Consider the following 27444-nt stretch of genomic DNA (forward strand, 5'->3'; position numbering starts at 1 on the left):
ACATATATCCCCATATCTCTTCCCTCTTTTTATGGCTGAGTAATATTCCATTGTATATATGTGCCACGTCTTCTTTACCCATTCATCTGTTGATGGACACTTAGTTTGCTTCCATGTTCTGGCTGTTGTAAATAGAGCTGCAATGAACATTGTGGTACATGACTCTTTTTGAATTATGGTTTTCTCAGGGTATATGTAATCCCAGTAGTGGGACTGCTGGGTCATATGGTAGTTCTATTTTTAGTTTCTTGAGGAACCTCCATACTGTTCTCCCTAGTGGCTGTATCAATTTACATTCCCACCAACAGTGCAAGAGGGTTCCCTTTTCTCCACACCCTCTCCAGCATTTATTGTTTGCAGGTGTTTTGATGATGGCCATTCCAACTGGTGTGAGATGGTATCTCATTGTAGTTTTGATTTGCATTTCTCTAATGATTAATGATGTTGAGCATTCTTTCATGTGTTTGTTGGCAATCTGTATATCTTCTTTGGAGAAATATCTATTTAGGTCTTCTGCCCATTTTTCGATTGGGTTGTTTGCTTTTTTGATATTGAGCTGCATGAGCTGCTTGTAAATTTTGGAGATTAATCCTTTGGCAGTTGCTTCATTTGCAAATAATTTCTCCCGTTCTGAGGATTGTCTTTTGGTCTTGTTCATGGTTTCCTTTGGCGCACTAGCGCCCCTCAGGCTGTGTTCACTCCGCCAACCCCAGTCCTCTCCCCGCGCTCCACCGGAAGCCCGAGCCTCAGCTCCCAGCCCCCACCCACGCGGGCACGTGAGCAGACAAGCCCTTCGGGCTGGTGAGTGCAGGTCTCCACCGATCCTCTGTGCGGGAATCTCTGCGCTTTGCCCTCCGCACCCCTGTTGCTGCGCTCTCCTCCGCGGCTCCGAAGCTCCCCACCTCCGCCACCCGCAGTCTCTGCCTGCGAAGGAGCTTCCTAGGGTGTAAGGATCAAAGCACAGGGTACTGCGGAGGGAATCATAGGATGCCAGGTTGGAAAGGAAGCATCAGATGGTGGAAATCCCTGAATGCCAAGTTGTGGGTTTGACTTTATTCTGTTACCAATAAGGAAATACTGGAGGGTTGTAAACACCAGTAAGAGCTGTTTTGCAGGAAATCTAATCAGGCAGCAATATAATGGGTGAGGTGAGTTGGAGCAGGAAGAAGGAAGGAAGGAGGAAACACCAGTTAGGGGGCTATTTCTGAAGTCCAGGAGAGAAAGGGGGCCACACTATGGCTGTAACGGGGGTGGGTGGGTGGAGGAAAAGAGAATTGCAGAGGAATATACTGAACCTGGCCAGTGACTGGCTACTAGAGAGGTAATTCAAAGTTAGCACTAAAGTTTCGAAACTGGAAAGAAGGTATTGCCAGGTAGCAGAATTGTGGGTAGGGATGGTAGGTTTTGACTGATGTTGAGTTTGAGGTGCTAGTGAGACATCTGAGTGATGCCCGGCCCACAGCAGGACTGAATATTAGGAAGTTCCCTTTGTGGATAGGGTGGTCCTCTTCTAGATCCCCATAGAAATTGCAGTTCATTCAGGGTAGGGACCTTGCAGTTTGAGAAGAAATCTGGCAGAACGATGAGAACCTATAACAGTGCACCTCCTGGGCAACAAATGACTATTTCCTTATCCAAATCCTAGACAGATTGGGCAAGATGCTTAGTGGAGTGTGAGATGGTTGTTCTATGTGCCACTCATCACTTTTTAAAAAAATATATTAAAAAATTATTTGAAGCATAGTTGATTTACAATGTTTCAGGTGTACAGCAAAGTGATTCAGTATATACACCTATATATATATATATATATATTCTTTTTCAGATTCTTTTCCATTATAGGTTATTACAAGATATTGAATATAGTTAGTTCCCTGTGCTATATAGTAGGTCCTAGTTGTTTATCTATTTTATATAGAGAAGTGTGTATCTGTTAATCCCAAACTCCTAATTTATCCCTCCCTCCCCACCACTCATCACTTTTAACTGTCCATCCTTTAAGTGGCTTCACATCTTTGAGCCAGATGGCTTGTGCTTGACATTGTACCTTGATAGCTTCCAAGTGTGCTAGATGAGTTTTGACTGCAAGACACCCTTGGCCATGCCCTGATTGATTCACAGTGCAAAATGTTGCCTAAGCAATTCCATAGAGACAGAAAGGAGATCAGTGGTTGGCCGGGACTGGAAGAAGGGAAAGTAGGGTGTGACTTCTAGGGGGATATGGAGTTCCTTTTTGGGGTGATGAAAAAGTTCTGGAATTAGATAGTGGCAATAAATGCACAGCTCTGTGAATATACTAAGAACCATTGAATTGTATACTTTAAATATTCAGTAGATGAATTGTATGGCATCTGAATTATATCTCAGTAAGAATTTCTATAAGGAAAAAAAATGTTGCCTAAGAAGAACTATATTTTCCTTTTCCTACTTTCTGGACTGGAAACCTTTTGTCATGTGTCTAATTTTCAGTTTAACTACTTTGACAAGAGTCCTTTTGCATGGTTTTTCTGCTCATGTTACTTTCCTCTGCTTTTTCTAAAAGAAGATCTCTGGGTAGAGCATTTCTGAAGTTGTACTAGTCAGATGCCCTTCAGGCATGTTTCGGCATCTGAGAAAGCCTTTCAGTCTGCTTAGAGAAAGCAACATATTAATCTCTTTAAGAATTAAAGCGTTTGCCAAATTAAACACGCGAATGAAAACATTCTAACCAGATTTGTGTTGACTTCTGTGCTCACAGTGTAAACACGCACGCGTGCACACACAGACACACACACACACGCACTCACGAGCTTCGTGGTGGCTGCAGTAGCAGCCTTAGCGTCTCATGCCCGGCTCTGGGGTCCGTGCTGATAGCTGAGGCTCGCCCCTGTCTCTGGAGCTACTTTAAGCGGCGCTCTGAATCTCCTCTCCTCACGCAGCAGGAAACAAAGAGGCAAGAAAAAGTCATGTAAACACGCACGCGTGCACACACAGACACACACACACACGCACTCACGCAAAGTATTTCAAAACATCAGAAAGCAATGGCTTTCAAAAGTACTCTCCAGCCAACACCCTCTCTCATATGCCAGAACTCAGTCCAGAGCAAGCTTTTTTATAGCTGAGTTATATAAACACTTGAAGCCCAGAGTAATCTCTATAATGGAAATACTGACATCGCTTGACTTGAGCAACACAGATGGCTCTGGCTTTTTTAGCTAGAACATGATGAGTTTTCTAATAGGAAGCCAAGAGGCTCTTTGGGGTAGAACTGTTAAGAAATGTAGAGACTGGGAGGAAAATCTCTCAGTGGATTGCAGTTGTAAGCACTGTGCCCTGGCTGCATTCTCCTACTACCCCTCTTCCTTCTGTAATCAGGAAAACTGCCCAGATAGATACTGCCTTGTATAAGTATGGAATGTAACATTGACTTGTGACCTTAATTTTCTGCAGTCCCTTGCTTACCCTAGGGTTGCTGGAAGCAACAATGGTGATTGTTGTCTCAGATATGAGACTCTGTAAGGATGGACGAGAGACATCTGAATCGTTTAAAAAATAAGTCTACCAAAAATTCTCCCCCACTGTGTCAAGATGATGAAATTGATGCACTTTAAAAGTTTTCAAGTGTTTTGGTATATTAGCTCACTTTGGTCTCTCAGTCACTCTGCTAGAAGAGCCGTGTGTTGTTGTTTCCATCATTATAGTCAAGGAGGTAGCATGAATAATCTGTTAGTGGTCAGGCTAGGATTAGGAAGCGATACAAGCTCATTGTTCCTTCCCCAGTACTCGGATGCCCAACACCTGGACTCCCACATACAGACCTGCCCTGCTCCCCGGTGACCAGACATTGGTGTAGCTAATTGCATTTGCGATTTCATTTCTCATGGTTGTTTATTGTCTTGGCAGTTGGCTTTGCCTGGGTACCTTTGCTGAAGGATGGTAGAATCATCACATTTGAGCAGCAGCTGCCAGTTTCTGCTAATCTTCCCCCAGGCTACTTGAATCTGAATGATGCCGAATCAAGAAGGGTAGGAAAATACCTGTATTTGTTGAAGTAATCATGATGAAGTGTTTCTTCCCCCTCTTTTTAAAAAACTGTATTGAAGTATAGTTGATTTACAGCATCGTGGTAGTTTCTGCTGTCCAGCAAAGTGATTCAGTTATACATATACGATGAGATGTTTAAAAAGTAGAATACCGTTGGCACAGTCGATAGTTTGGTCTGGTTGATGGCTACTCAGAGTGTGGTTTGAGGGCCGGTGCTGGTCCATGACGAAGATAAGTATAGGAAATGAGTGTTGAAAAGCTTGTATAATAGTTTGACAAAGTAACCTCATGTCTGTTGATTCTGATAACGATTTTTAAAATGGGACTTCGATTTTGTGCATCATGAAAAGAATTCATTTATTTAGTAATTTTTATTGTCATTTGGAAAAGTATCAGCCTGCAAAGGATTGGAAATTCAAAATGGTTTAGGATACATTTATTCTAAAGGCATGTTATTTTCTCCAATAATTCCCTGTGTGCAAAACGAACACATTTGTTTCTGAAAGAAAATGTTGAAATGCATAAAGGCGTTATATGTTGCTCATCTATCCATTGCTATGGTACAGAAACTCACGTGTGTATTTTCTCTTCACAGCAGTCTAATGTGGATATTAAGTGGGTAGATGGTGCAAAGCCTTTGTTGAAGATTAAAAGTCACTTGGAGTCTACCATTTATACTCAAGTAAGTTGCATCACCTGAATTTTGTCAATTTTAATACTTGACTATATTTCTGGATTAAAATAGACTATATTCGATTCTACAGCCTTAGAGAAGTTGTGGCCTGAAAGACTTTCTCATTAGTAATAACATCATTCTTAATAATAGCTCAAATTTAAAAATTCTTCTCAAATTACCAAATCCTTTTACCTATTAATGCCCCTTTTCTGTTTCAGGATTCTATCCAGTATAGCGTGTTACATTTAGTTGTCATATCTCCTTAGGCTCTTCTTGGTGGTGACAAGTTCTGAGACTTTCATTGTTTTTGGTCACCTTGTCAGTTTTCAGGACTACTGGTATTCTGTAGGATGCCCCTCTGTTGGGATTTGTCTGACACTTTTCTCATGGTTAGACTAGAGTTGAACACAGAAATTTGCAGTCAGTGGATCATGGCTGGCTACTACAGTTTGCTCTTAGCCTCGGCATCCATGAAGTTAGGATCAAGTATCTGTGAGATGCCTCAAGCACAGTTTGAAAAATCACGGATGGAGCAGGGTCCCTCTCAATTCCCCCTGCCCACTTCATCATTTTAGAGGAAAAGAAACCAAGGCTCGCTCGGGTTAGATGATTTACCCGAGGTCACACAGGTAATAATTAGAGGAAGCAGGTCAAAATCCGAATTTCATGATTCTGGTTCCTGATACAGTCCATGCCGTCCACAAATTCAATATCTGTAGATTCCATACAGGACAGCTGGACGCTGACCGGTGCAGGGCCAGGGTACGTTGGGCACTGAATGCCTGGGACTTGTTCTGGTGACTCCCTGCTGCTTCGTTTTCTTCACCTGTCAATTCAGACCTCTCTTCCTGCTCGTTTCATTAAAATATAGAAGCAGCCCAACTTCAGAGGCTACACTAGCCAAAAAAGAGATTAAACAAATGTGTGACTACTTGGGCATAAATGGTGACCTACCCGGCGTGCTTAGGTGCATGCTGAATGTGCCTGGTTTTGCTGCTTTGTGTGACGGTCGAGAGGACTATGGGACTCATTTAGGAGCATGCGTGTTGGTAGGTGCAGGTGCTGAGTCTGGCCATTAGAAGACCCAGGGAAACAGGTTTCCAAGATTCCAGGGTGGTGGGGTGTGGTGCGGGGGCGGAGCCTGTGCTTTGCAGGTGGGAGGGAGGGAGACGCAAGAGGGAGGAGATAGGGGGATGTATGTATACGTACAGCTGATTCACTTTGTTGTACAGCAGAAACTGAACACACCATTGTAAAGCAATTACGCTCCAATAAAGATGTTAAAAAACAAAACAAAACTACCCACTTGTAGGGTGGTTACAGGCCTCAGTGAGATAAGGCATCTGCTATATAGTATTCATTCCACACTTTTTTCTTGAGTGCATCCTATGGGCCAGGCTTCATTCTAAACATTGGAAGGATAAATTAAAAAAACAATATCCCTGTTTTCAAGGAGCTTACTTTGTTGTAGAGACAGATGGACAATAAACACATAAATGCATACACACACACACACACACACACACACACACACACACACACACACACAGTGGTCCCTCTGTATCCTCGGGGGATTGGTTCCAGGACCCTCCATAGATACCAGAGTCCAAAGATGCTCAAGTCCCTTGCAGTCAGCTTTCCGTATCCACAGATGCGGAACGTGTGGATACGGAGGGCCGACTGTGTTTGTCATGTCAGGTGGTAATAAGTGCTATAAAGAAAACCAAAACATAGTGCAGGGGAGTAGGAGTGATAAGGAGTCCCTCTTTTAGATAAAGTGTCAGAGAAGAGCTCTCCAGTAAAGTGATGTTTGACAGAGACCTAAAGGAAAGGAGGGTGCCAGCTATGTGGAATTCTGGGGGAGAGCTGGGAATAGCAAGGGCAGAGGCCCTGAGGAGCTTGCTTGGTGTGCTCAAGGAACAGCCGGAGTTCCAGTGTGTCTGGCACACAGAATGATAGGCCCTCACATTGGAAAGGTGGCTGGGTTGCTGGTCAGGTCAGGCCTCCTAATATGATGTGACTTTGTTTTTAAAGTATCATTCTGCCTACCATACCGAAAATATATTGTTGGAAGGGTAGAATCAGGGAGGTAGCCGATAAATGGTGGCTACGATTCTTAATTATCATTAAGAAGTATAGTAGTCATCTAACTTCAAATCCTTTTCTTGGGTAATGTCTAGAACTCCCGCTCTACGTGTGAGTGCATTGTCTGTTGAGATCATTGGCTTTTTCTTCCAGTGGGGAAGCTTTGTAAAAGTTTTAACAGAATTGAACAGAACACTATTTTCCTATACTGGTATTCTTAGGATGGAGGAAAAAGAAAGTACTCATATTTGCGTTTTTAAGGGTGTGGAATTTCTGATATTTATGTGACCTATGCTTGCCCTCTAGTGGCAGTGAATGAAATGCCATGTGATTATAGAAAGAGCTCCTGTATGCAGTGTTAGCGCTGAAAGGGATCTTTAGCGATTTTGTTTTACAGATGAGGAAACTGAGGCCCGAGGAGAGTGATTTGCCTGTGGTCATTCTGGTTACTAGCAGAGCTGAGCCAAGCCTGTCTCTTGATGTGTCTCTTGACTCCTAGTCCTGTTTTCTTTCTATCAAGCCTTGCTACCTGTTGTCCTTGTAAATGACAGTGTTTCATCACTTCATTTAACCATCTACATGTTGAGACCTTATGTGTTCAGTATTTTCCTAGATGCTGTGGGGCTTACAGAGAAGAATAACTTAGGCTCATTGTCTACAGGGATCTTACAACCAGTCGGAGAGACAGGACCCACTTAAGTCAAATGACAATGTAAGTCAGTAGTACAAGTGATAGTCCAAAGCAATATGTAGTTAAATGTCAAATGCGTGATACAGGGTATAAATGCTAAGAGTTCACAAAACCGAGGAACCACTGAGACTAGAGAGTTCCCATCTTTATCCCTTTGGTTCCTTATTTTATTCATTTATTCAGTCATCCCTCAAATATTTATTGAGCACCTACTATGGGTCACATATTTTACTGGATGCTGGGACTATAATGGGAACGAGTTAGACAACATACCTACTCTAGTTGGGGTAGAGAGATTATAAATAAGTAAGTCACATTACATAGGGATGAGTGCTGTGAAGAAAATAGAACAGGTTAATGGGCTCTAGCATGACCAGGAGTGCAGTCAAGATGGACTTGTCAGGGAAGGCCTGTCTAGGAGATGACACCATTTCAAGCTGAAAAGAAGCTGATGGGAGGAAGACAGCCATAGGTGATAAAGCTGTGTAAAAGAATGACAGAATATTGCAGCAGGTGTAAACACTTTGCAGTGGGATGTGTGGAAAGAAGAAAAGCAAAGACAACGTAGCTAGAGCACATTGAACAGCAAAGCAGGAGGATGGCCTCAGATGAGTGGGGAGTGATAGGCAGGATACATGTAGGACGGGGAGCCCTTCACGACTTTTTGTTCGTGGTGGTTGGTTTTGTTTGTAACAGAGGGAAATGACATTGTGGAATTTGCCTTTCCGAAAGAACCCTCTGGCTGCTGTGTGGAGAGTAAATTCCAGGGGAACAGTACTGGTGCAGGGAGATCACTTCTGCATGGAAGGTCCGTCTCTCTTTTCTACTTGATGTGATCCTACTTACGATCCTTGAACCTTCCTCCTTTCTGAAGCCTCATATGACATTCCCTCCTCACTGGCCGACTCGGCTGCTTCTTCCTCCGTACACCTTGTATATACCGCTGTTATACTGTTTAGTGTTTGTATCGCAGTGATTTAGTTCCATGTGTTTTCCCCCCATAGTCTGTGAACTTCTTGATGGTAGGAACCATGTTTTTTTTGATGCGCTTGGCAATTGAAAGTTCATTCAGTATGCCTTTGTTGAATGAGTGAATGAATGGCTTCACTGAACTGGGGTTTGAACTTGACTGGGAAGGGTGGCGAGGATTTGGCTACAAAGTGTGAACAAAGGTAGCAGTGCATTGATACATTCAAGGAGCAGTCGAGACACCAGTGTGGCCTCGTGAAGAATGATGAGTGTTAAGGTTAAGAGTGTAAGCTGGGTCTTAAGTAACTTAGACTTAATACCTGGGTCAGAGTTTCTCAAACTTGGCACTATTGACATTTGGGGCAGGATAAGTCTTTGTTGTAAAGGGCTGTCCTGTTCACTGGAGGGTGTTTAGAAGCATCTCTGGCCTATCCACTAGATGTCAGTAGCGCCCCCCCCCCAATTGTGACAGCTCAAAACGTCTCCGGACATTGGGGTTGGGTTGTGGCACATGGTCTCTGGTTGAGAACCACTGCCCTAGGTCATGGGGAAGCATCAAAAGAATCTTGTTGGTGGCACAAGGTGGCCTGATGTAACCCCTATTTGAGGAGGATTAAGTTTTGGAAATGAGAGACATATTGGGAGTGAGGAGAAAGTGTACATAGACCTACTAGAAAATTATTAGACTACTTTGGTTATAGGTTAGAGTTCTGAAAAAGGGCGATGGCTGTAAGGATAGAAGAGAGAGGGCAAAAGGAAGGAAAAACCTGAAGGATAGACCATGGGTTCCCTGAGCTCAGTTTCTTGCCTTATGCATCCGATTGAAGAGAGGCTGCCCGGAAATCTCAGAGGTCACTGTTGAGATGATTCAAATATAGATGAGAAAAGCCTGAAAAGGGATGCTGAGAGTAAGGATGGCAACATAGAGCAAGAGTAAGGGAGGCTATGAAAGATAAATGCTGAGTTCCTTAGTACAGAGACTTGTTTTACCCGTGTCAGTATTTCCCAGGGCACTAAATATTGAATTGGTGTAGAAGGTGCTCAGTGAGGTTTTTTTGGTTGGCCAGTTGACTAAATGATTGAGTGAATGAATGAGTGAATAAATGAATGCGGAGAGAAGGGAAGTAAGAAGAAAGACATTTTACATATTTAGCTGCTTGTATCATTTCTATGTATACATGGAGATATTTCTTCTTTTTGACGTCGAGATACTGATCAGTAGAGATGAGTGTTAGCACTTTGAAGAAATGTATTGTGAGATGTTAGAATGCAGAACTGCCTCAGCTTGTGGATGGTGCTAGTGTAAAGCCAATTATATATAGAAACACACTTTATTGAATCCCATGTAACTTCTCGCCACAAAGTAATGGCCCACTTGCCCCTGTAAAACACACGAACTCGGGGGCTGGTAGGCCCGTCTCCATTACCTCCAAACATGCCTGCTCCTCACCCCGATTGAGTGTTGGTTTACCAAGAGTCTGTTGTCTTTATTCCAAAACCTGTTGATGCCAGTTATACTTATCTTCAATAGAGCATTTAATATTAAATGAACTAACAGAATCTGAGTGCCAAAATAGAGATGCGGCTAAAGTAACTGACAAAGTCCCCTATCCCCTGAAGCTCGTGTTTAAAGTGAGCTTATATTCTAGTGAATGTAGTTTTCGTTACTTAATTTTTTGTTGTTTCACCTTTGCAAGTTATATCATATTTTGGTTTATTTTCATAACTAATAATGACTTATTTTAGTGTTTGCATGCCATGGAGATCCAAGTCATGATACAGTTTCTACCTGTAATTCTTATGCAACTCTTCCGAGTCCTCACAAATATGACCCATGAAGATGACGTGCCTATCAACTGCACCATGTGAGTTTCAATGTCATAATACCAAGAAGCAACTTTTGTTTCCTTTTGCATTTCTTCATTTGAAATATAAATTTATCTTCCAAATGAGAACCCCAAAGTCAGAAATCTAATATCAGTTTTCTCTAGTTTCATACTTCTCAGACCAGGGGACTTATATCCCCAGGGACAGGTGATACCAGAAACCATAGGATAAACTTCCTCAACCAGAGGTTCTAAAGCTGCCGCATGTTAGAAGCTTTTAAAAATGTCTGTTCCCGGACCATACTTCATACCAATTAAACCAGAATCTCTGAAAGTGGAACTCAGCATCAGTATTTTTTTTATGCTTCTGCTGTTGCCACTTCTGTTGAGCCTCTCTGGAGCCTCAGGGCTGAAGCTCCACACACCTCCATACTGTTTGCTCTTCTCTGCTGCTGGGCATAGTCTGGTTGCAAATTTAAAAAGCATTATTCTAGCCCAGTTGTTCTGAAAATGTGGTTCCCAGACCAGCAGCATTAATATCACCTAGGAGCTTATTAAAAATGCTAATCATTGAACTTCACCCCAGACCTAAAAAATCAGAAACTCTGGGAGAGGGGTGAGCACTATACCCTCCAGGTGTTTCTGAGGCACGCTAAAGTTGGAGAACCACTGCTGGTCTCATAATTTTAAAACTTTCTATGAATCTTAGGTTTACTTCCAATTTTAGTTCATATCATTATACCTGCTCTGTCTCTCCCTTCCCTTTTCCCCCATCTGTTGTCATGCTTAACATTTTTTTCTATTCTTTTCCTTTTATTCTCACTAGAGGGGATTTCAATATTTACCTTACTGAAGGTTTTTTTTTTTTTTTCCTATATGGTAGTTATGACCATACTTCAAATGTGGTTTAGAAAGGAGATGAAATATCTGGGTTGCCAAAATAAAATATCCGTCTTTTGAACCAGGAAACATATTCTACAAGACCCTGAGCGTGTTAGATGCTGAAATCTCTGTTAGACCCAAACTAAGATGACATTTAATGCAGTCATCTCACCTTTAATTATTTAGGCAGTATTAGGTGTTTTTAGGGTTAAGTATGATGGTTTTATCGAACAATCAAACTATAGTGGTTAATTGTAGCCTGACATGCTGACTTTTGTGAATGTTGTTTCAGGGTTCTCTTACATATCGTGTCAAAGTGCCATGAAGAAGGCTTGGATAATTACTTGAGATCCTTCATAAAGGTTTGTGGAGTAAAGCTTTCTTTCTGAGCAGTTTGTCTTCTGAGAGAATTTTGTCTCACAGCTCGTTTTCTTTGATTGTAGTATAGCTTCCGACCTGAAAAACCCAGTACTCCTCAGGCCCAGCTGATACATGAAACTCTGGCTACTACGATGATAGCGGTATTGAAACAGTCTGCAGACTTTTTAGCAATAAACAAACTGCTAAAGGTAAGGGCACAGGACACGGCAGGCAAGAAAAGCAGCCAGAGATATGCTTGTTTGATACCCTCCCATTTCACTTCTAGTCTTTCATCGTTTCCTCATGTGACTTTCCTTTTCCTCACCACTTTACCTACACATCCTTTTCCCCCCAAGTTCTCCACAGAACCTCCTTCATTCCCTTCACCCTTCCCACCCCATCCTGCCCACAGTCCAATGTGTAATAGGAAGAATTTTGGAGGAGATAGACCTGGGCTAGAATCCTCTATTCGCTGCATAATAGTTCTGTGACCCGGAGCCTGTTACTTAACAGTCCTGAGCCTCCACTTCCTCACTTCTAAAATATAAGCAAAGCATTTAACGTGTTGTTTCTGGCACATAGTAGGCACTCAAATGGTGGCTCTTATTATTGTCATGTTTTTACTATTCCTGTTAATAATGGTAGAATTTCAATTTTGGGTATTTTAGGATGTATCTGCTTGAGGCTTCTCTGTACCCTTCAAATTACATTTACACAAACACCTCTGCTACTTGGGCTGGCCCCAGTGTTGTACCAAGGGCAGGGTTGGGTCCCCCACTGGGTGCAGGCCATAATACAATTCATTGTCTATAGAGAATTTAAAAGCAATACTAAAGTAAACTAAAAGTTGGTTTGCTCTTATCACCACATGTAGGCAAATCAAAGCAGTGTCAGTGATAAAACACCCCTCCCCACTGAGTTAAACATTCCCACCAAACAGCCTTTGTACATCACCAGCCAGCCCTAAGGTACACTACTACCTTTTTGCCAACACAATTTGAAGGTATCCTGTGGGACTTGGACAATTGCGATCACTTTAAAATGTTACTAAAGTTCAGAGACAAAATCCATAGTGATTCGTCAACCTCTGCTAAGCTTCAAGGATTTGGGTAACTATTAAAGATTGATTTGTTTATTTTAGTACTCATGGTTTTTCTTTGAAATTATTGCAAAGTCTATGGCCACATACTTGTTGGAAGAGAATAAAATTAAGGTAAGTAGGCTCAAGAATAATATTTAACATAGACAAAGAAGGCTAATCTTATTCACAGGTAGCCGTGACATGCAAATCCTCTTTTATATTTTAAGGGCTCTTAGCCCTTAGCTTTTTCAATTTTGCTTAAAACAAGCAAAAAAGCAATGGATGTATTGCAAAAATCTGACAGTTCATATGTTTTCAAAGTCTAATCGTCAGAGACTCTTCCACATAGTTTCCTGTGAGGTATTTGCCATGTTAAATGCATTATCTTTGAAGCTTTCCCTTTGTCTTGTGGTTTTAAAATGTCTATGTCAGAACATTCATTTGGAAGAAGAACAAGTACCAAATAAGAAAGAACCATTCTCTTAGAAAGGTCTAAGGCATGTACAAAGTTAAAAACACTTTATTTAATAATACATGTGTTCCTGGCATGTGGTGTATACATTTAGTCATATTTTTAAACTCTTTTCAAAAGTACGAAGAAATTTTCTTAGCTATAGGAATTGAAAGCTAAGATTTGTGAAGTAAAAAATATTCACCTCATACTTATCATGTTTATCAGAATCTTCACAGAGCAGGTTTACTAAAATTGAGATGCGTGGATACATGTATACTTTGTGTGTCAGGAAAAACATGGAATGAACAAACGGATGTGTCTGTATCTCAGGAACACGATTCCAAAGTTGGGTCAGAATGACCTACTCTTGTTCGTGATTTCAGTCAGTTACGGTATTAGATGTCCAGATAGTTCCTATAATGATCTAAAGTATATACTGAACTAGCCATGTCATTTTTAAGTTGGGAGAAAAATTAAACTCCAGTTAAAAATACATTTTTATACAGAATGTGTCTGAAAATAAAAACAGCAACTGATTTAGATCTTTTGCAACTCTTTTTTCTATGCCTATTTAATTTAAGCTTCCCAGAGGCCAGAGATTTTCTGAGGCATATCATCATGTCTTACATTCATTGCTTCTTGCAATAATTCCTCACGTGACTATTCGCTATGCAGAGATTCCTGACGAGTCCAGAAACGTCAATTATAGTTTGGCTAGCTTCCTGAAGGTGAGTTAAAGGCAGCCAGAACATGGTAAGGAATTATTCTTCACCGATATGGTCTTTAAAGCCAAAGAAAAAAAATTACCTACTTTCTAGAGACTCAGCTAGGCTGCTGGAGAAACTTTTGACTGAATTAATCCATCAATTCAGTTAAACAGCCATGTTTGATCCCCCACCCCCAATGGTTAATTAATTAAATCAGAGGGAGGTCCCACATAGGTGGCTTAACCAGAAGGCACGTCTTGCTGGTTTTACATGGTGTTTCTCAGAAATATTAATTTGAATGCCTTTAGGTGGGGCATGTACTTTCTAGGTTGCCACAAACCCCACCACTCCTTAATATACCCCGACACTCTATACATATAAATAGCTTCTCAGACCCTGTTGGCCGCTGAGTTTGTAACTCTTGAACTAAAGGCACAGTCTACACATTGCTAATATAATCACCATCTACTTGTTGCTAATACATGTAAATGAAAATTGTTGATTTTGGTCAGTGAGACTATTTTGAGAGATGTCAGAAACTCCTATATTTATGAAAGATAGCACGTTTCTCATTATTGTATTTTGTTATTCTCCGTATGTAAGGGGCAGTGCTGGAATGCGATTGTTCTAGAAAGTGGGTAATAATAATATTTGATTTGCTGCAGAGAAGGGGCATGGGTTTGCAAGGCACTTAGTTTTTACTTCTCTCCACTCCCCATCTTCTCACAGCCTTTCATCATGTCTCAACCTTATCTTAAGAACCTCATAGTCAATAATCCACCCAAGCAGTTTTAGTATCTCACATACCCTTGTTTTCTTATTAAAAATTCACAACTAGGTTTCAGATCTCCAGAGCATGATTTTCTGATGTAAGACCTCTGTTTACCAGAATTAAAACAAAGTTTTAACACTATTACATGAGCCCTTTTGTGTATTAAAAACCAAACATCCACGTATCTTTTTAAAGTAAAGATGAGACTATTTGAAATATAAAATCTCCGTTTCTTCCATGGAGTTTAAACTTGAAGTTTGCTGTGTAAACGGAATAGAACATAGTCAATTTAATAGCAGTATTTACCTCATGCAAGTCAACAAACATTTGTCTGTCTTCTATGTGAGAATCCAAAGATGTGAGAGGCAATCTCTGTAATTATATTCCAGTACATGTACAAGATCAAGTGTGATGACTGCTATACTGAAAATGCAAACAAAATACAATCGGAAAACAAGAAAGGGAGGGATTAGGACCGGGTAGTATGAACAGAGACTAGAAGAATAGTTCCCCAAGACAGGGTTGAGGGTGTTTCAGGTAGAGGATTCATGAGCAAAGATGAGATACATGTATTCAAGAATTGTTCGGGGAGGAGCAAGAAAGTCATTGTGCAGAGTTCAGGATGTGTGGAGGTAGAGCTGGAAAGACCATCTGATGCCAGATGATGAAAGGCCTTGAATGTCAGGCTAAGGGATCTAGATTCGGAGCTATATGCCATGGAGCTGTCTATATACCAAAGATTTCGGAAGAGGTGAGGAAAAAGCCAGAGTCAAGGCAACCAGTTAGAAGACCAGTCTTTCCCCCCTGTCTGCCTGGCAGAGTCCATTCATCTTTTAGGCTCAACTCTTTCCTAACCTTCCCACACAGGGCTGATCACCCCTCTGTTGTTTACCCGTCCTTTACATACGTGTATAACTTTTTATTGTGCTGTATTTAGAAGCATTTGCTAAAATTAGACATCCATTTATGATAAAACCTCTCAACAGTGGGTATAGAGGGAACATACCTTAACATAATAAAGTCCATATATGACAAACCCATAGCTAACATCATACTCAACAGTGAAAAACTGAAAGCTTTTCCTCTAAGATCAGGAACAAGGGGCTTCCCTGGTGGCACAGTAGTTAAGAATCTGCCTGCCAGTGCAGGGGACATGGGTTCGATCCCTGGCCCAGGAAGATTCCACATGCTGTGGAGCAACTAAGCCCGCGTGCCACGACTACTGAAGCCCGTGTGCCTAGAGCCCGTGCTCCACAACAAGAGAAGCCACCGCAATGAGAAGCCCGCGCACCGCAACGAAGAGTAGCGCCCGCTCGCCGCAACTAGAGAAAGCCCGCATGCAGCAACAAAGATCCAACGCAGCCAAACAAACAAACAAACAAAAAGATCAGGAACAAGACAAGGATGCCCACAGAAATTAGGCAAGAAAAAGAAATAAAAGGCATCCAAATTGGAAAGGAAGAAGTAAAACTGTCGCTATTTGCAGATGACATGATAATACATACAGAAAACCCTAAAGACTACACTAAAAGTCTGTTAGAACTAATACATGAATTCAGTAATGTTGTATGATACAAAATCAACATATAGGAATCTGTGGTATTTCTATACACTAATAACAAACTATCAGCGAAATTAAGAAAACAATCCCACTTACAATTGCATCAAAAAGAATAAAATACCTAGGAATAAATTTAACCAAGGAGGTGAAAGACCTGTACACTGAAAACTATAAGACACTGATGAAAGAAACTGAAGAAGCCACAAATAAATGGAAATATTCCATTATCATGGATTGGAAGAATTAATGTTGTTAAAATGTTCATACAACCCAAAGCAATCTACAGATTCAGTGTATTCCCTATCAAAATTCCAGTGGTATATTTCACAGAACTAGAACGAATAATTCTAAAATTTTGTGTGAAACCACAAAAGATCCTGAATAGCCAAAACAATCTGAGAAAGAACAGAACGGGAGGTATCATGCTCCCTGATTTCAAACTATGCTACAAGCTATCATAATCAAAACAGTATGGGACTGGCATAAAAACAGATACACAGATGAGCAGAACAAAACTGAGAGCCCAGAAATAAACCCATACATATATGAACAATAAGTTACAACAAAGGAGCAAAGCGCATGCAGCGGAGAAAAGACAGTCTCTTCAATGAAAGGTGTTGGGAAAACTAGACAGTCACATGTAAAAGAATGAAACTAGACCACTCTCTTACATCATAACACAAAAATTAACTCAAAATGGAGTAAAGACTTGAACGTAAGACCGGAAATCATAAAATTCCTAGAAGACGACGTAGGCAGTAACCTTATTGACGTCCATCTTAGTGATGTTTTTGTGGCTCTGACTCCAAAGGCAAAGGAAACAAAAGCAAAAATAAGCAAATGGGACTGCATCAAACTAGAAAGCTTTTACACAGCGACAAACAGATAAGTGAATCAAGTATTGCTGTAGAGAATTACTCCAATTTGTAGTTGTAACTAAATCTCTTCAGATATGAAGAAATGTGTTAAAACACTGCCAAATACAGTATTCTTTCATTCTAGATTTTATCCTAAGATTTCTAAGATTTGAAAAGCATCTCGAAAAACAAAGAATTCTAGGGACTATCTTACCGACTGAAATTATCATTAAGGCTATCATCTAGCCCCAATGATGAGTGCTCGTATCTTGTAAAATTTTGCATGCTTATTCTATATGATAAAAGAACTGTTCATATTTGTTAATCATAACAATATAGTTCTTGCTAGCGTGGTCACATATGACTAAGTAATAAATATAGTGCTTTAATGTTAAAGTAATTTTTGAATATTTTTATAAATGGGTTTTAAATTTCATTATACTGCAGATTCAAATCTTGAATACAGTTTATCAGATGAGTATTGCAAGCATCACTTCTTGGTTGGTCTACTTCTGAGGGAAACCTCCATTGCTCTTCAAGACAATTATGATATCAGATATACAGCTATCTCTGTCATAAAGAATCTTTTGATAAAACATGCATTTGACACTAGATACCAGCATAAGGTAAGGATGTTCGTATCATCATCAGTATCACATTAGTTAGTTTCTAAGAAGATTTTATGTTCAAGGTGAAGTTTTCAGTAAGGAACGTTACAGGAGGATTGATGAAGTTATTTTTACAAATACGTTTTGTTTCCGTTTCAAATGATTAGGTTTTAAAAATACTGTTCAGATAACTGTTGAAGAACACTGGTTTTTCAAATCATGTCTAAAGAACAGCACAGCTGCTTCATGATTTGTTACATAAACTAGAATTTTTAAAAAAAATCTTACACGATTATAGCCAGGATAACAGTTGAAGAAGAACACTGGTTTTTCAAATCATGTCTAAAGAACAGCACAGCTGCTTCATGATTTGTTACATAAACTAGAATTTTTAAAAAAAATCTTACACGATTATAGCCATGTGCACTCTTTCAAATACACGCCTTAATATATATCCTTAAATATATCTCCCTAAATAAATGCTATTATTGATTATTAACTGATTAATAGTGACACATTAAGTATGTCCAATATATAAAAGATGTAAATATGAAGTTTTTCTTCTTACTGAAAAAATGTAGGTGTGGCTGTAAACCTTCCATACATTACACACTGTCTATGTGTGAAGGCCACAGCTGCAGTTGCTTTCTGCCGCACCTTTAACTTAATATACGGGGATGGAGGGTATATTCAAATCTTATTAACATTATACCCTATGGGCTTCAAAAAGTAGATGGCAAACTGTATGGATTTCGAATAACCTAACTTACTTATCTGGCTCAAGGTAACATATTATTTCATAGTTAAGAATTTGTCCCTTTGTTTTACATTCAAATTTAAATAAAATTATCATGTCATTTATTTACTTTGGAAAGCTGACTTGGAGCTGGATCTTATTCTTTTTCTACAGTATTCCCATTTGTCCTTAAAAAACAGAAAATGCCTGCCAGTTACATCCAACTACATTTCTTTAATTATGAAGATTTGTTTTACTTACAAATTTTGCTAGTTTTCTTCATATAATTCTATCCTAAAGTAGATTTAAACTCTTTAGCTTTCACATGTTATTACTTACTGCAATTTGCATTGTTTTTTTCCACATTATAGTTATAATAACATACTCCCATTTTGTGTGGTTTGCTCTATTATGTGCCACTTTTTGTGTGTGTGTGAATGTTGATATTGACTTAACGTAAGTTAACTGGCATAATATATCTAAATGAAAAAATATCTTAAAGTCATCCATTCCAACCAAGCTTTGTCAAAGCTTTAAAAATGCCAGTTACCACTGGGCTCTGTTTGTACCTAGTAGTAGTGGAGGAAAATGTCTTTAGCCATGATTTCAAAGAATTTGTGGGAAAAGTACAAAATGAAGTTCCTGTTCTTAAAGCAGGAAGTTGTATTTTTTTCCCCTGCCTCCTTAGATGAAAGTGAAGGAATATCGGATTTCACTAGTGTCTTACCTAGAGGTAGAACTTTAAATATTTTATATCACATATTTGCACATTATTTACTTTTTAAAATTCTGAGAGCGTATATGTACTCACATGCACACACACACATCACTGTTGTTATCTGTAAATAACACTCTGCTTCTTTCAGTGTTTGAGGTTTTAGACTATGGGAAAGATTGAGATGCCAGCCTCATTACCCTTTCAGTAATTTCTAAAGCCCTTTCTTTGTTCAAAATCTTCTGACAGGTTTTAAGTGTGTATAGGATTCTCCCCAGTAAAACTTTGCTTCATGGACCTGCTTCATTCCCTTTCTCTGTTTGGTCCAAAGACTTCACAGGTGGCCTGAGTAAGAGGTCATTTGTCAAATATTGATACATTCGCTTAAAACATGTTCACCATTAATGATGATGCCACGGTGAGGGCAGAGAGGGGAGCTTTGAGCCTCTATAATTTCCATTGGGTCCCCCAAAGTGACCCCAAATAAAAATAGTCAAGAAAAAAATTCTTCCTGTGGAAAGGCTGCTTTGAGACTAGATCTCCTAGTCACCGCCACCCCCCATTCCAAACATGTTGCCTTCCTCAGCCTCTCCTCTAATGAAATTATGGAGATGTCACTGGTCCCTATTATGTGCTACTCAAAAACTGCTTTGGGAGCCCTCCTAATACCATGAGACATCTTTCCTACCCAGAACAAGAATATCCAACATCTAACATTTATTCTGGGGTCTGTATTAGTTCCTGTACCACTGCAAGTGATGTTGACTCCTAAGAATTGCAATTTCTGCTTGGACTGTGGGCAGATTTTTTTTCTTTTTTTTTTTATGGTAATCTTACACACATGTTAAAAAAAAAGAATCAAAATGCCTCTCTCCCATGCCTCCCATACCACCTCCATGCCTCAATTCATCTCTCCAGGAGCAACTACTGTTACCAGTTTCTTATATAAACTTCTATTTTATGCATGCACAAGCCAGTATGCTATATACATGTATATATATAAATATATAATAGAAACCATTATGCATTTTTCTTTTGTCATTTAACAATGTAGCCTGAAGATTTGATCTGTATTTATTTTAAATCTGCATAGTATTCCATCATATGGATATACCTTATTCTGTTTATCTAAACTGTCTTCTGTTAATAGATTCTTAGATGGTTTTCTGTCTTTTGTGCAGACAAAACTTTTAATATATTTGCCCTGACTGCATGCTTTCCTGTGTTCCTGTTCACCTGAGAAAGGTGTAGTAGTATCTCCTTCCCTAGTGATCATTCACTATCAGAACTAATGCATGCACAAGCCAGTATGCTATATACATGTATATATATAAATATATAATAGAAACCATTATGCATTTTTCTTTTGTCATTTAACAATGTAGCCTGAAGATTTGATCTGTATTTATTTTAAATCTGCATAGTATTCCATCATATGGATATACCTTATTCTGTTTATCTAAACTGTCTTCTGTTAATAGATTCTTAGATGGTTTTCTGTCTTTTGTGCAGACAAAACTTTTAATATATTTGCCCTGACTGCATGCTTTCCTGTGTTCCTGTTCACCTGAGAAAGGTGTAGTAGTATCTCCTTCCCTAGTGATCATTCACTATCAGAACTAAAATGAATTCCCATCTAGAAGCTATAATATTAATAATAGTAGCTAAAATTTATTGAGGACTCACTATATGCCAGGCACTGTTTTAAACATTAGCTTACATGAATTAATGTCACTGTTATTATCCCCATCTTACTAAAGAGAAAACTGTGGTTGTGACTTGATCACAATCAAGTAACTAGTAACGGGAGAGCTGGAATTCATGTGTCTAAAATTCAAAATCTGTGCTCTTAACCACTAGACTATACTGCCTCTCAAATCTTAAGTGGGACCCTGGAAAATTAGAGAACTGCCGAGAAAGGGTGATGATGATGGTGGAAACTCTTGAAATCAAAGCCATGTGAAGAATAAAGGAAAGTAGTAACAGCTATTTAGCCTTGTGAAGAGTGAATTAAGACAATTTGTGGTAATTGTCTCCAGATATTTAAAGGGTTGCCATGTAAAGTGGAAGTGGGCTACAACTAGCAGGTAGAACTTAACTGCTAAAGGATTTTTCTAACAGAACCTCTGAAAGGACTGGAGTGTTTAAGAAGTTTAAAAACTAACCGTCTGTCAAGGATGCAGGTAAGGGCTGTTCCTGCCTTGAGCAGGATATTGAACTAGATCAGTGGTTCTCAAACCTCAGTGCACATCAGCACCATCTGGGGCAGATTCCTGGGACCCAGCCCAGACCTACTGAACCAGAATCTCCTAGCGATAGAGACCATTACTGATTAGGGTTGCGTATTAGAAGTAGGTCTGTTAAGAGGTCCTGAAACTCATAAAAGAGGAAGTACAAATGGACAATTAACATATGAAAAATTGTTCAATTTCAAGAATAAATGGAACTATGAGACACTATTGATCTGTATTCTATAGGTTAACCATTGTACCCTAGAGGCCTTATCTAAGTCTACAGACAAACCTCCCAAAGTCCTAAAGTATGGAGGGCAACTCTTGTGCCATCACAACCACTGGTTTGGCTGATTTGAATGTATGTACATATCTGGTGAGGAATGTCTATAGCTGAGAAAAGCAATAAATAAATTCGTATAAGAGGTACCACATTCATTAAGATGACCAGTGGCCAGCTTCACTTGCATATTTACAAATATATCAATCTCCCAAGTTGTATAATTGATTTAGGGGGCCAAGATCACGTAATTTTAATTGCAGCTTTACTCAAAGCAAAGACATATTTCTTGAATGAATACAGTAATTCACCATTTTTTTACTTCTTCCATCTATTCATTCATTCAGCTAATGTATATTGACCATATACTATGTGCCCAGGCACTGGGGATGAAGCAGTGAACAAGACAGACAGGATCCCTGCTCTCATCAAACTCAACCCTCGCTAGAGTTAAAGAGCAGGACTAATATGATCTGCTATTAAAAAAAAAAAATAAACTTTTGCCTGTTATGTAGTGATGTTTGAGGGATGTGCTTCGACTCTCTATTGTATATAAATTCAAATACCAACAGAGTGGTGTGGCAGTTAGAGACTATGAGTATAAATAGACTCATGCTTCACTAATTTGTTACGGATATTAGCTTGCTTTTAGTGTTTAAACGGACAGATGGAGCCAACTTTATTTGTAATACAGGCATATTATATATCTATTAAGCTTTTGATAATTATTTTTCAGAACCAACAAGCCAAAATAGCACAATTGTACCTCCCATTTGTTGGACTGCTTTTGGAAAATATACAGCGATTAGCAGGTCGAGATACCTTGTATTCTTGTGCAGCCATGCCTAATTCTGTAAGTAGTAATGTGTTTCTATTGGCATTTTATCCTGTTTTATTGACTGTATTCAGAATTAGGGTCATACGCTGTATGGTCTCAATAGTGCACCTTTTACAACATTTTAAATTTATACTTTTTCCTGGAGCAGTGCTTCTCAAATCTTAATGTGCATATGGGTCACCTGGGGAATGAAGACAGCGATTCTAATATAGTAGCCCTGGGGTGGAGCTTGAGATTATGCGTTTCAAACAGGCTCTTGGCTCTTTCTCGTCTAAGGACCATACTTTGAGTAACGAGGTCCAAGAGAACACCGAGAATCCTCTGTGCTCAGTGTTTTCTTTTTAAGATTTGCTGCTGTTACATGCCTTCATATATTTATTCAACCGGAAAACTGAACGAAACACTCACTTTGCAAAATATTAGGCACCAGGGATTAAACTGTATTCCTTTGCTTCTCCTTCTCTTTGACAGCCTCCTTTCAGCACTTCCTGATGAGTGGCTTTTAACTCATCACAGTTGGTCTGTGCTTTTTTCTCCCTGTGCTTTTTTCTCCCCTTAGAATCTTAGAGTTGAAAGGAACTTTGGAGGTGATCAGTCTTCCACTTGGCAAAAGAACATTTTGCCATAGTAGTAATTAAAACTTTCCTTCTCACATTAGATCTACAAGATTTTCTATCCACTGGTCCTAGTTTTGTCTTCTAGTGATACATAGAACACATCCATTTCTACCTCCATGTGATACCCCTTCACACATGTCCCTTCTAAATTTTTCTTCAGGCCAGATATCTCCACTTCATCATTTGTTGTTTCAAACCCTTTACATTTCTTGGTTGGAGTCTTCTGGACATGCTCCATTTTACCAGTTGCCATTTTAAAATGTGGTGTATACTTTACAGTCTGTCCAGTGCGACTAATAACTCCTGCCCCACCCCCACTCCACGCTCTGTCTGGCCCAAGATCACCTTCACATGTTCAGTAGCCAAGTCACATTGTTGGGTGGCAGGTGAAACTGTGTCCTTTACAGCTTCCTTTGGAAATTCCCCATAATAAATGTCCATCGATTTGTCAAGCCTACCCTGGGTTCCTGAGAAAGCTGCTTTTAAGCCTCACTTGATTGCCTGTACCTCCCAATTATGTAAATCAGCTAAATGTGGATGCTATATCACTTACCTGGGTGGCAAGCAAGCCTTTCTTCACAAACACAGTTACTCATGCTTATGCTTACTCCACAACATTTGACAGTGATATTTGGAAATATTTTACTTACCTGTTCTTTCTTTTGCAACTCAAGATCATGTAGGGCCTCTGGTCACACCTCTCCTTCTAGTATTGCCCTTGCTTCAAGGAGGAGAATGGAATCATGTTTAGATCACACCAGTTGCAGCTTTTACCAGCCACCTAGAGTTGTGTCACTTTGCCAGAGGTCATGGTTGTAACAGTGTACCAGGATCCATTTTCTTTTTTGTGTGTGTGGTACGCAGGCCTCTCACTGCTGTGGCCACTCCCGTTGCGGAGCGCAGGCCCAGCGGCCATGGCTCACGGTACCAGCGCCACCGGGGAAGCCCCCAGGATCCATTTTTAAAAGAGATGTCCCCTAAACACCAATACTGATACGTGGTTTAGACTTTCACAGTGAGCTTTGTTTAAAATTAGGGTACCATCTCATTGTTAATTCCGATTTCTTATCCTAGTGTACAAATGTATTTAAATGACAGAGGTATCACACTGTGTTACAGGCATCCAGAGATGAGTTTGCATGTGGCTTCGCTTCACCTACAAGTAGAGGGAGTCTGAGCACTGACAAAGACACCGGTAATTAAAAGTCCTTTAAAGATTATACGTGGCATGGCTGTTTAGAAATGTACCCTATACGTCTCTGTATTTTTGAAATATTTCATAATAAAAACTATACATAGCACAATCTCTACTAAAGTTTAATTAAAATCTTACACTTGCAGCCACATTTCTTTGCTTAGGTTTCCTTGTCTCAGCTTGTATAAAATTTAGCTTAGTATACTAAGAAAATAAAGGATAATGAGAAAAACACTGGTTTCCAATCATCTGTCTCCAGTCCTGGACAAGACACTTCCTTTTTCTGGGCCAAACTTCCCTATCTATAAAATTATCTAATTGTTTGCCTTTATTTTATGACTTGCAAGGAATTTCTTGTAGTTTCATACACGTTCAAGTGTTTCAAGGAAAAAAAAATGCTTACCCTTTATTTGGCTTCTTATGGTGTTTTGATGTAATATATAAACTTCACATTTTAGATGACCAAGATCTATTCCTAAAATTATGTCTTTACTTAAATTAACCAAGTGCTTAGTTTTAAAAATATTTTTGACAGTTCTTCCTGTTGCTAACAAGGACTTGGCTTTTTTCCAGCTTATGGGTCTTTTCAAAATGGACATGGAATTAAGAGGGAAGATTCGAGAGGTTCCCTCATCCCAGAAGGAGCAACAGGATTTCCAGATCAGGGCAGCACTGGTGAAAATGTAAGAACCTAAATATATAGGATGACCCTAGTGATGTGTTAAGCTACAGCAGTCTTTCTTTTTATGCAAATAGGGTTCTCTCTACTCTCCTGTAGTCTGTACTGGAGAGATCTATTTCCTAAAATATGTCTTTACTTAAATTAACCCAGTGCTTAGTTTTAAAAAATATTTTTGACAGTTCCTCCTGTTGCTAACAAGGACTTGGCTTTTTTCCAGCTTATGGGTCTTTTCAAAATGGACATGGAATCAAGAGGGAAGATTCGAGAGGTTCCCTCATCCCAGAAGGAGCAACAGGATTTCCAGATCAGGGCAGCACTGGTGAAAATGTAAGAACCTAAATACATAGGATAACCCTAGTGATGTGTTAAGCTACAGCAGTCTTTCTTTTTATGCAAATAGGGTTCTCTCTACTCTCCTGTAGTCTGTACTGGATCTTTAAAAAGCATCCCATAATGCTTGGATGTTGTAGCAGTTCCTTCCTATCCTGGCAGCTGCTACTTGGATATTTTAAAACTGTTTATAGAGGATAAGGCATTCATCTTTAAGAGTTCCAACTTTGAATACCTCCTTTAACCCTAGCACTCTGTAAACCTGTTCTAGAGAGGGAAGGTTCAAGTTTAAAATGCCTAATGTACCTTGTCACTTAAATCACTCCCTGGCAGGATTCAGCTTTTTATTCTTTTGTAATAGAGTAATGACATTAACATGGGAGAAGAAAAATTAGGTCCCCAAATGGATGATCTCAGCATCCCAGAATCACTTGATCACAATATATTCTCTAACTCTTCTATCAAATTATTTCAAGCCTGACATTGAAGTTTGGGATATGTCTGCCTTGAGACAGAGAAACCTCACTTTAGACCAGTAAAGCCTTGTCACGCTGCTACATAAAATCAGAGAATCATATAAAATTAGAGTTAGAAGGGTCCATAAAAATAATAAATTCCAACTCTCAATTTACAAATTAAAACTGGGATTGTGACTTAGGACAACCACACAACTATGGCAGGGCCAGGCCTGAACTCAGGTTTTCTAATTCCGGCACTTTTTCTCCTAGATCATGGCTTTCTTAGGGTGCATCTGGGGGACTTTATAAAAATGGATAGCTGAGCCTCATCCCCAGAATTTCTGTTTCCGTCAGTCTGGGGGCTTGCTCATTTGTATTTCTAAGTTCCCAGGTGATGCTGATGCTGCTGGTTGGGAACCACCCCTTGAGAACCACTGGACTATATACTCCACTGAGTCTTTGCATAGTTAGTAATTTAATCATAAAGGTTCTTATTTCACACCATTTAGAATTAAGACAACAGACACTGTCATAGGTAAGACACATAAAGGACAAAGAGGTTAAATGACTTGCCAGTAGCCACACAGCTAGCAAGCGTTCAGGACCTAGATGTTTTGCTCCAAGTAGAAGTTCTTGGTGAGTCCTAGATTAGTAAATATATATCCCCAGCCCAGGTTAGCTCAGCTGAAAGTATTGGTTTCTAACAAGGGTACATTCGTTAGGAGACTGTCATTGCTGTATTCATACAAATCCCCAAATAAGTCAGATCTTGTCATTTTTAACTGATATTTTAACAAAAGTCACTAAATAATAGGAACATCACTACTTTGTAGAGACTCTAATTTTGAAGTATTACTGGGTCCTCCTTAGTAAAATTATCTTGTAATGTCATTAAGCCCCCTTTTTAAGATAGATTTTCTGACCTATTATTTAGACATTGGATTTTAATAAACTCTGAGAGATTGAAATTAAAGAGTTTAAAATGCTTCTTATGCTTCAATGTACCTTAGTTAAGTTTCTCCTTGACGTAAAAGCTATTTTTTCCTGGAATAGCCACATATGATTATTCAAAATGTTTTCTTACTAAAACACAGGACCTATGGGAATGAAATATACACAGTATATTCATGGCTATATCTTGATAAAGACTGCAAGGTAATTTCCAGTGATATTATTAGGTACAGTAGCAAAGAAGAGTCAGCCCATTTACCTTCCAAATGTGATATAAAATTTGGATTTATGCTTAGAATTTTCCCAAACAGGACTAATGGTTAAAACAGTTATTGAGTTAAAGGCTATGGGAAGCTACAGTACCAATATTGTTTCAGAAAAGTCCTATCTTTGTATTACAGACTCGGCAGAGTTCTGCAAGGAGTAGTGTATCTCAGTATAACCGATTGGATCAGTATGAAATCAGAAGCCTCTTGATGTGCTATTTGTATATAGTAAAAATGATTTCTGAAGGTGAGTTACCAGCATATTAATTGTGGACTGTACTCCACCCTCACAGGTTTACAAGTTCATGCAACAAATATTTGACCATCATCTGCATGTAGAACACATGCACATTAGAAACAGAACTTTGAAGACTCTGACCTTAGAATGTTCCCATATTTTAACTTAAAATAGGTTCATTTCGGTCATACAAGTTTGATTCTTTGAAATAACTTTTTTTTTGATTTAAAAATTAGTTTCTAAAGTGAGGCAATAGTTTTAGAAGTGCTAAACATTTTTTTCATGCAGAGCATATAATGCATTAAATGACCAACGTAAACAGAAAAAAATAACAATAACCAGTGCCATAGTT

General features: G+C 39.3%; 1 protein-coding gene across 1 annotated transcript in view; it reads left to right on the plus strand.

The window, feature by feature from the left end:
• DOCK11 (dedicator of cytokinesis 11) overlaps positions 1 to 27444 on the plus strand; it is a 176312-nt gene that overhangs the window by 91865 nt on the left and 57003 nt on the right. The window contains exons 22-34 of the mRNA XM_024750587.1: positions 3886 to 4007; positions 4622 to 4708; positions 10194 to 10312; positions 11448 to 11517; positions 11599 to 11724; positions 12657 to 12728; positions 13632 to 13778; positions 14389 to 14395; positions 17395 to 17573; positions 22254 to 22370; positions 24092 to 24167; positions 25067 to 25176; positions 26990 to 27101. Coding sequence (XP_024606355.1) covers positions 3886 to 4007; positions 4622 to 4708; positions 10194 to 10312; positions 11448 to 11517; positions 11599 to 11724; positions 12657 to 12728; positions 13632 to 13778; positions 14389 to 14395; positions 17395 to 17573; positions 22254 to 22370; positions 24092 to 24167; positions 25067 to 25176; positions 26990 to 27101 — 1344 coding nt within the window. The remainder of the gene's footprint in view (positions 1 to 3885; positions 4008 to 4621; positions 4709 to 10193; positions 10313 to 11447; positions 11518 to 11598; positions 11725 to 12656; positions 12729 to 13631; positions 13779 to 14388; positions 14396 to 17394; positions 17574 to 22253; positions 22371 to 24091; positions 24168 to 25066; positions 25177 to 26989; positions 27102 to 27444) is intronic.

This window comes from Neophocaena asiaeorientalis, unplaced genomic scaffold, assembly GCF_003031525.2.
Source record: "Neophocaena asiaeorientalis asiaeorientalis breed wild unplaced genomic scaffold, Neophocaena_asiaeorientalis_V1.1 scaffold503, whole genome shotgun sequence".
Lineage (NCBI taxonomy): Eukaryota > Metazoa > Chordata > Mammalia > Artiodactyla > Phocoenidae > Neophocaena > Neophocaena asiaeorientalis.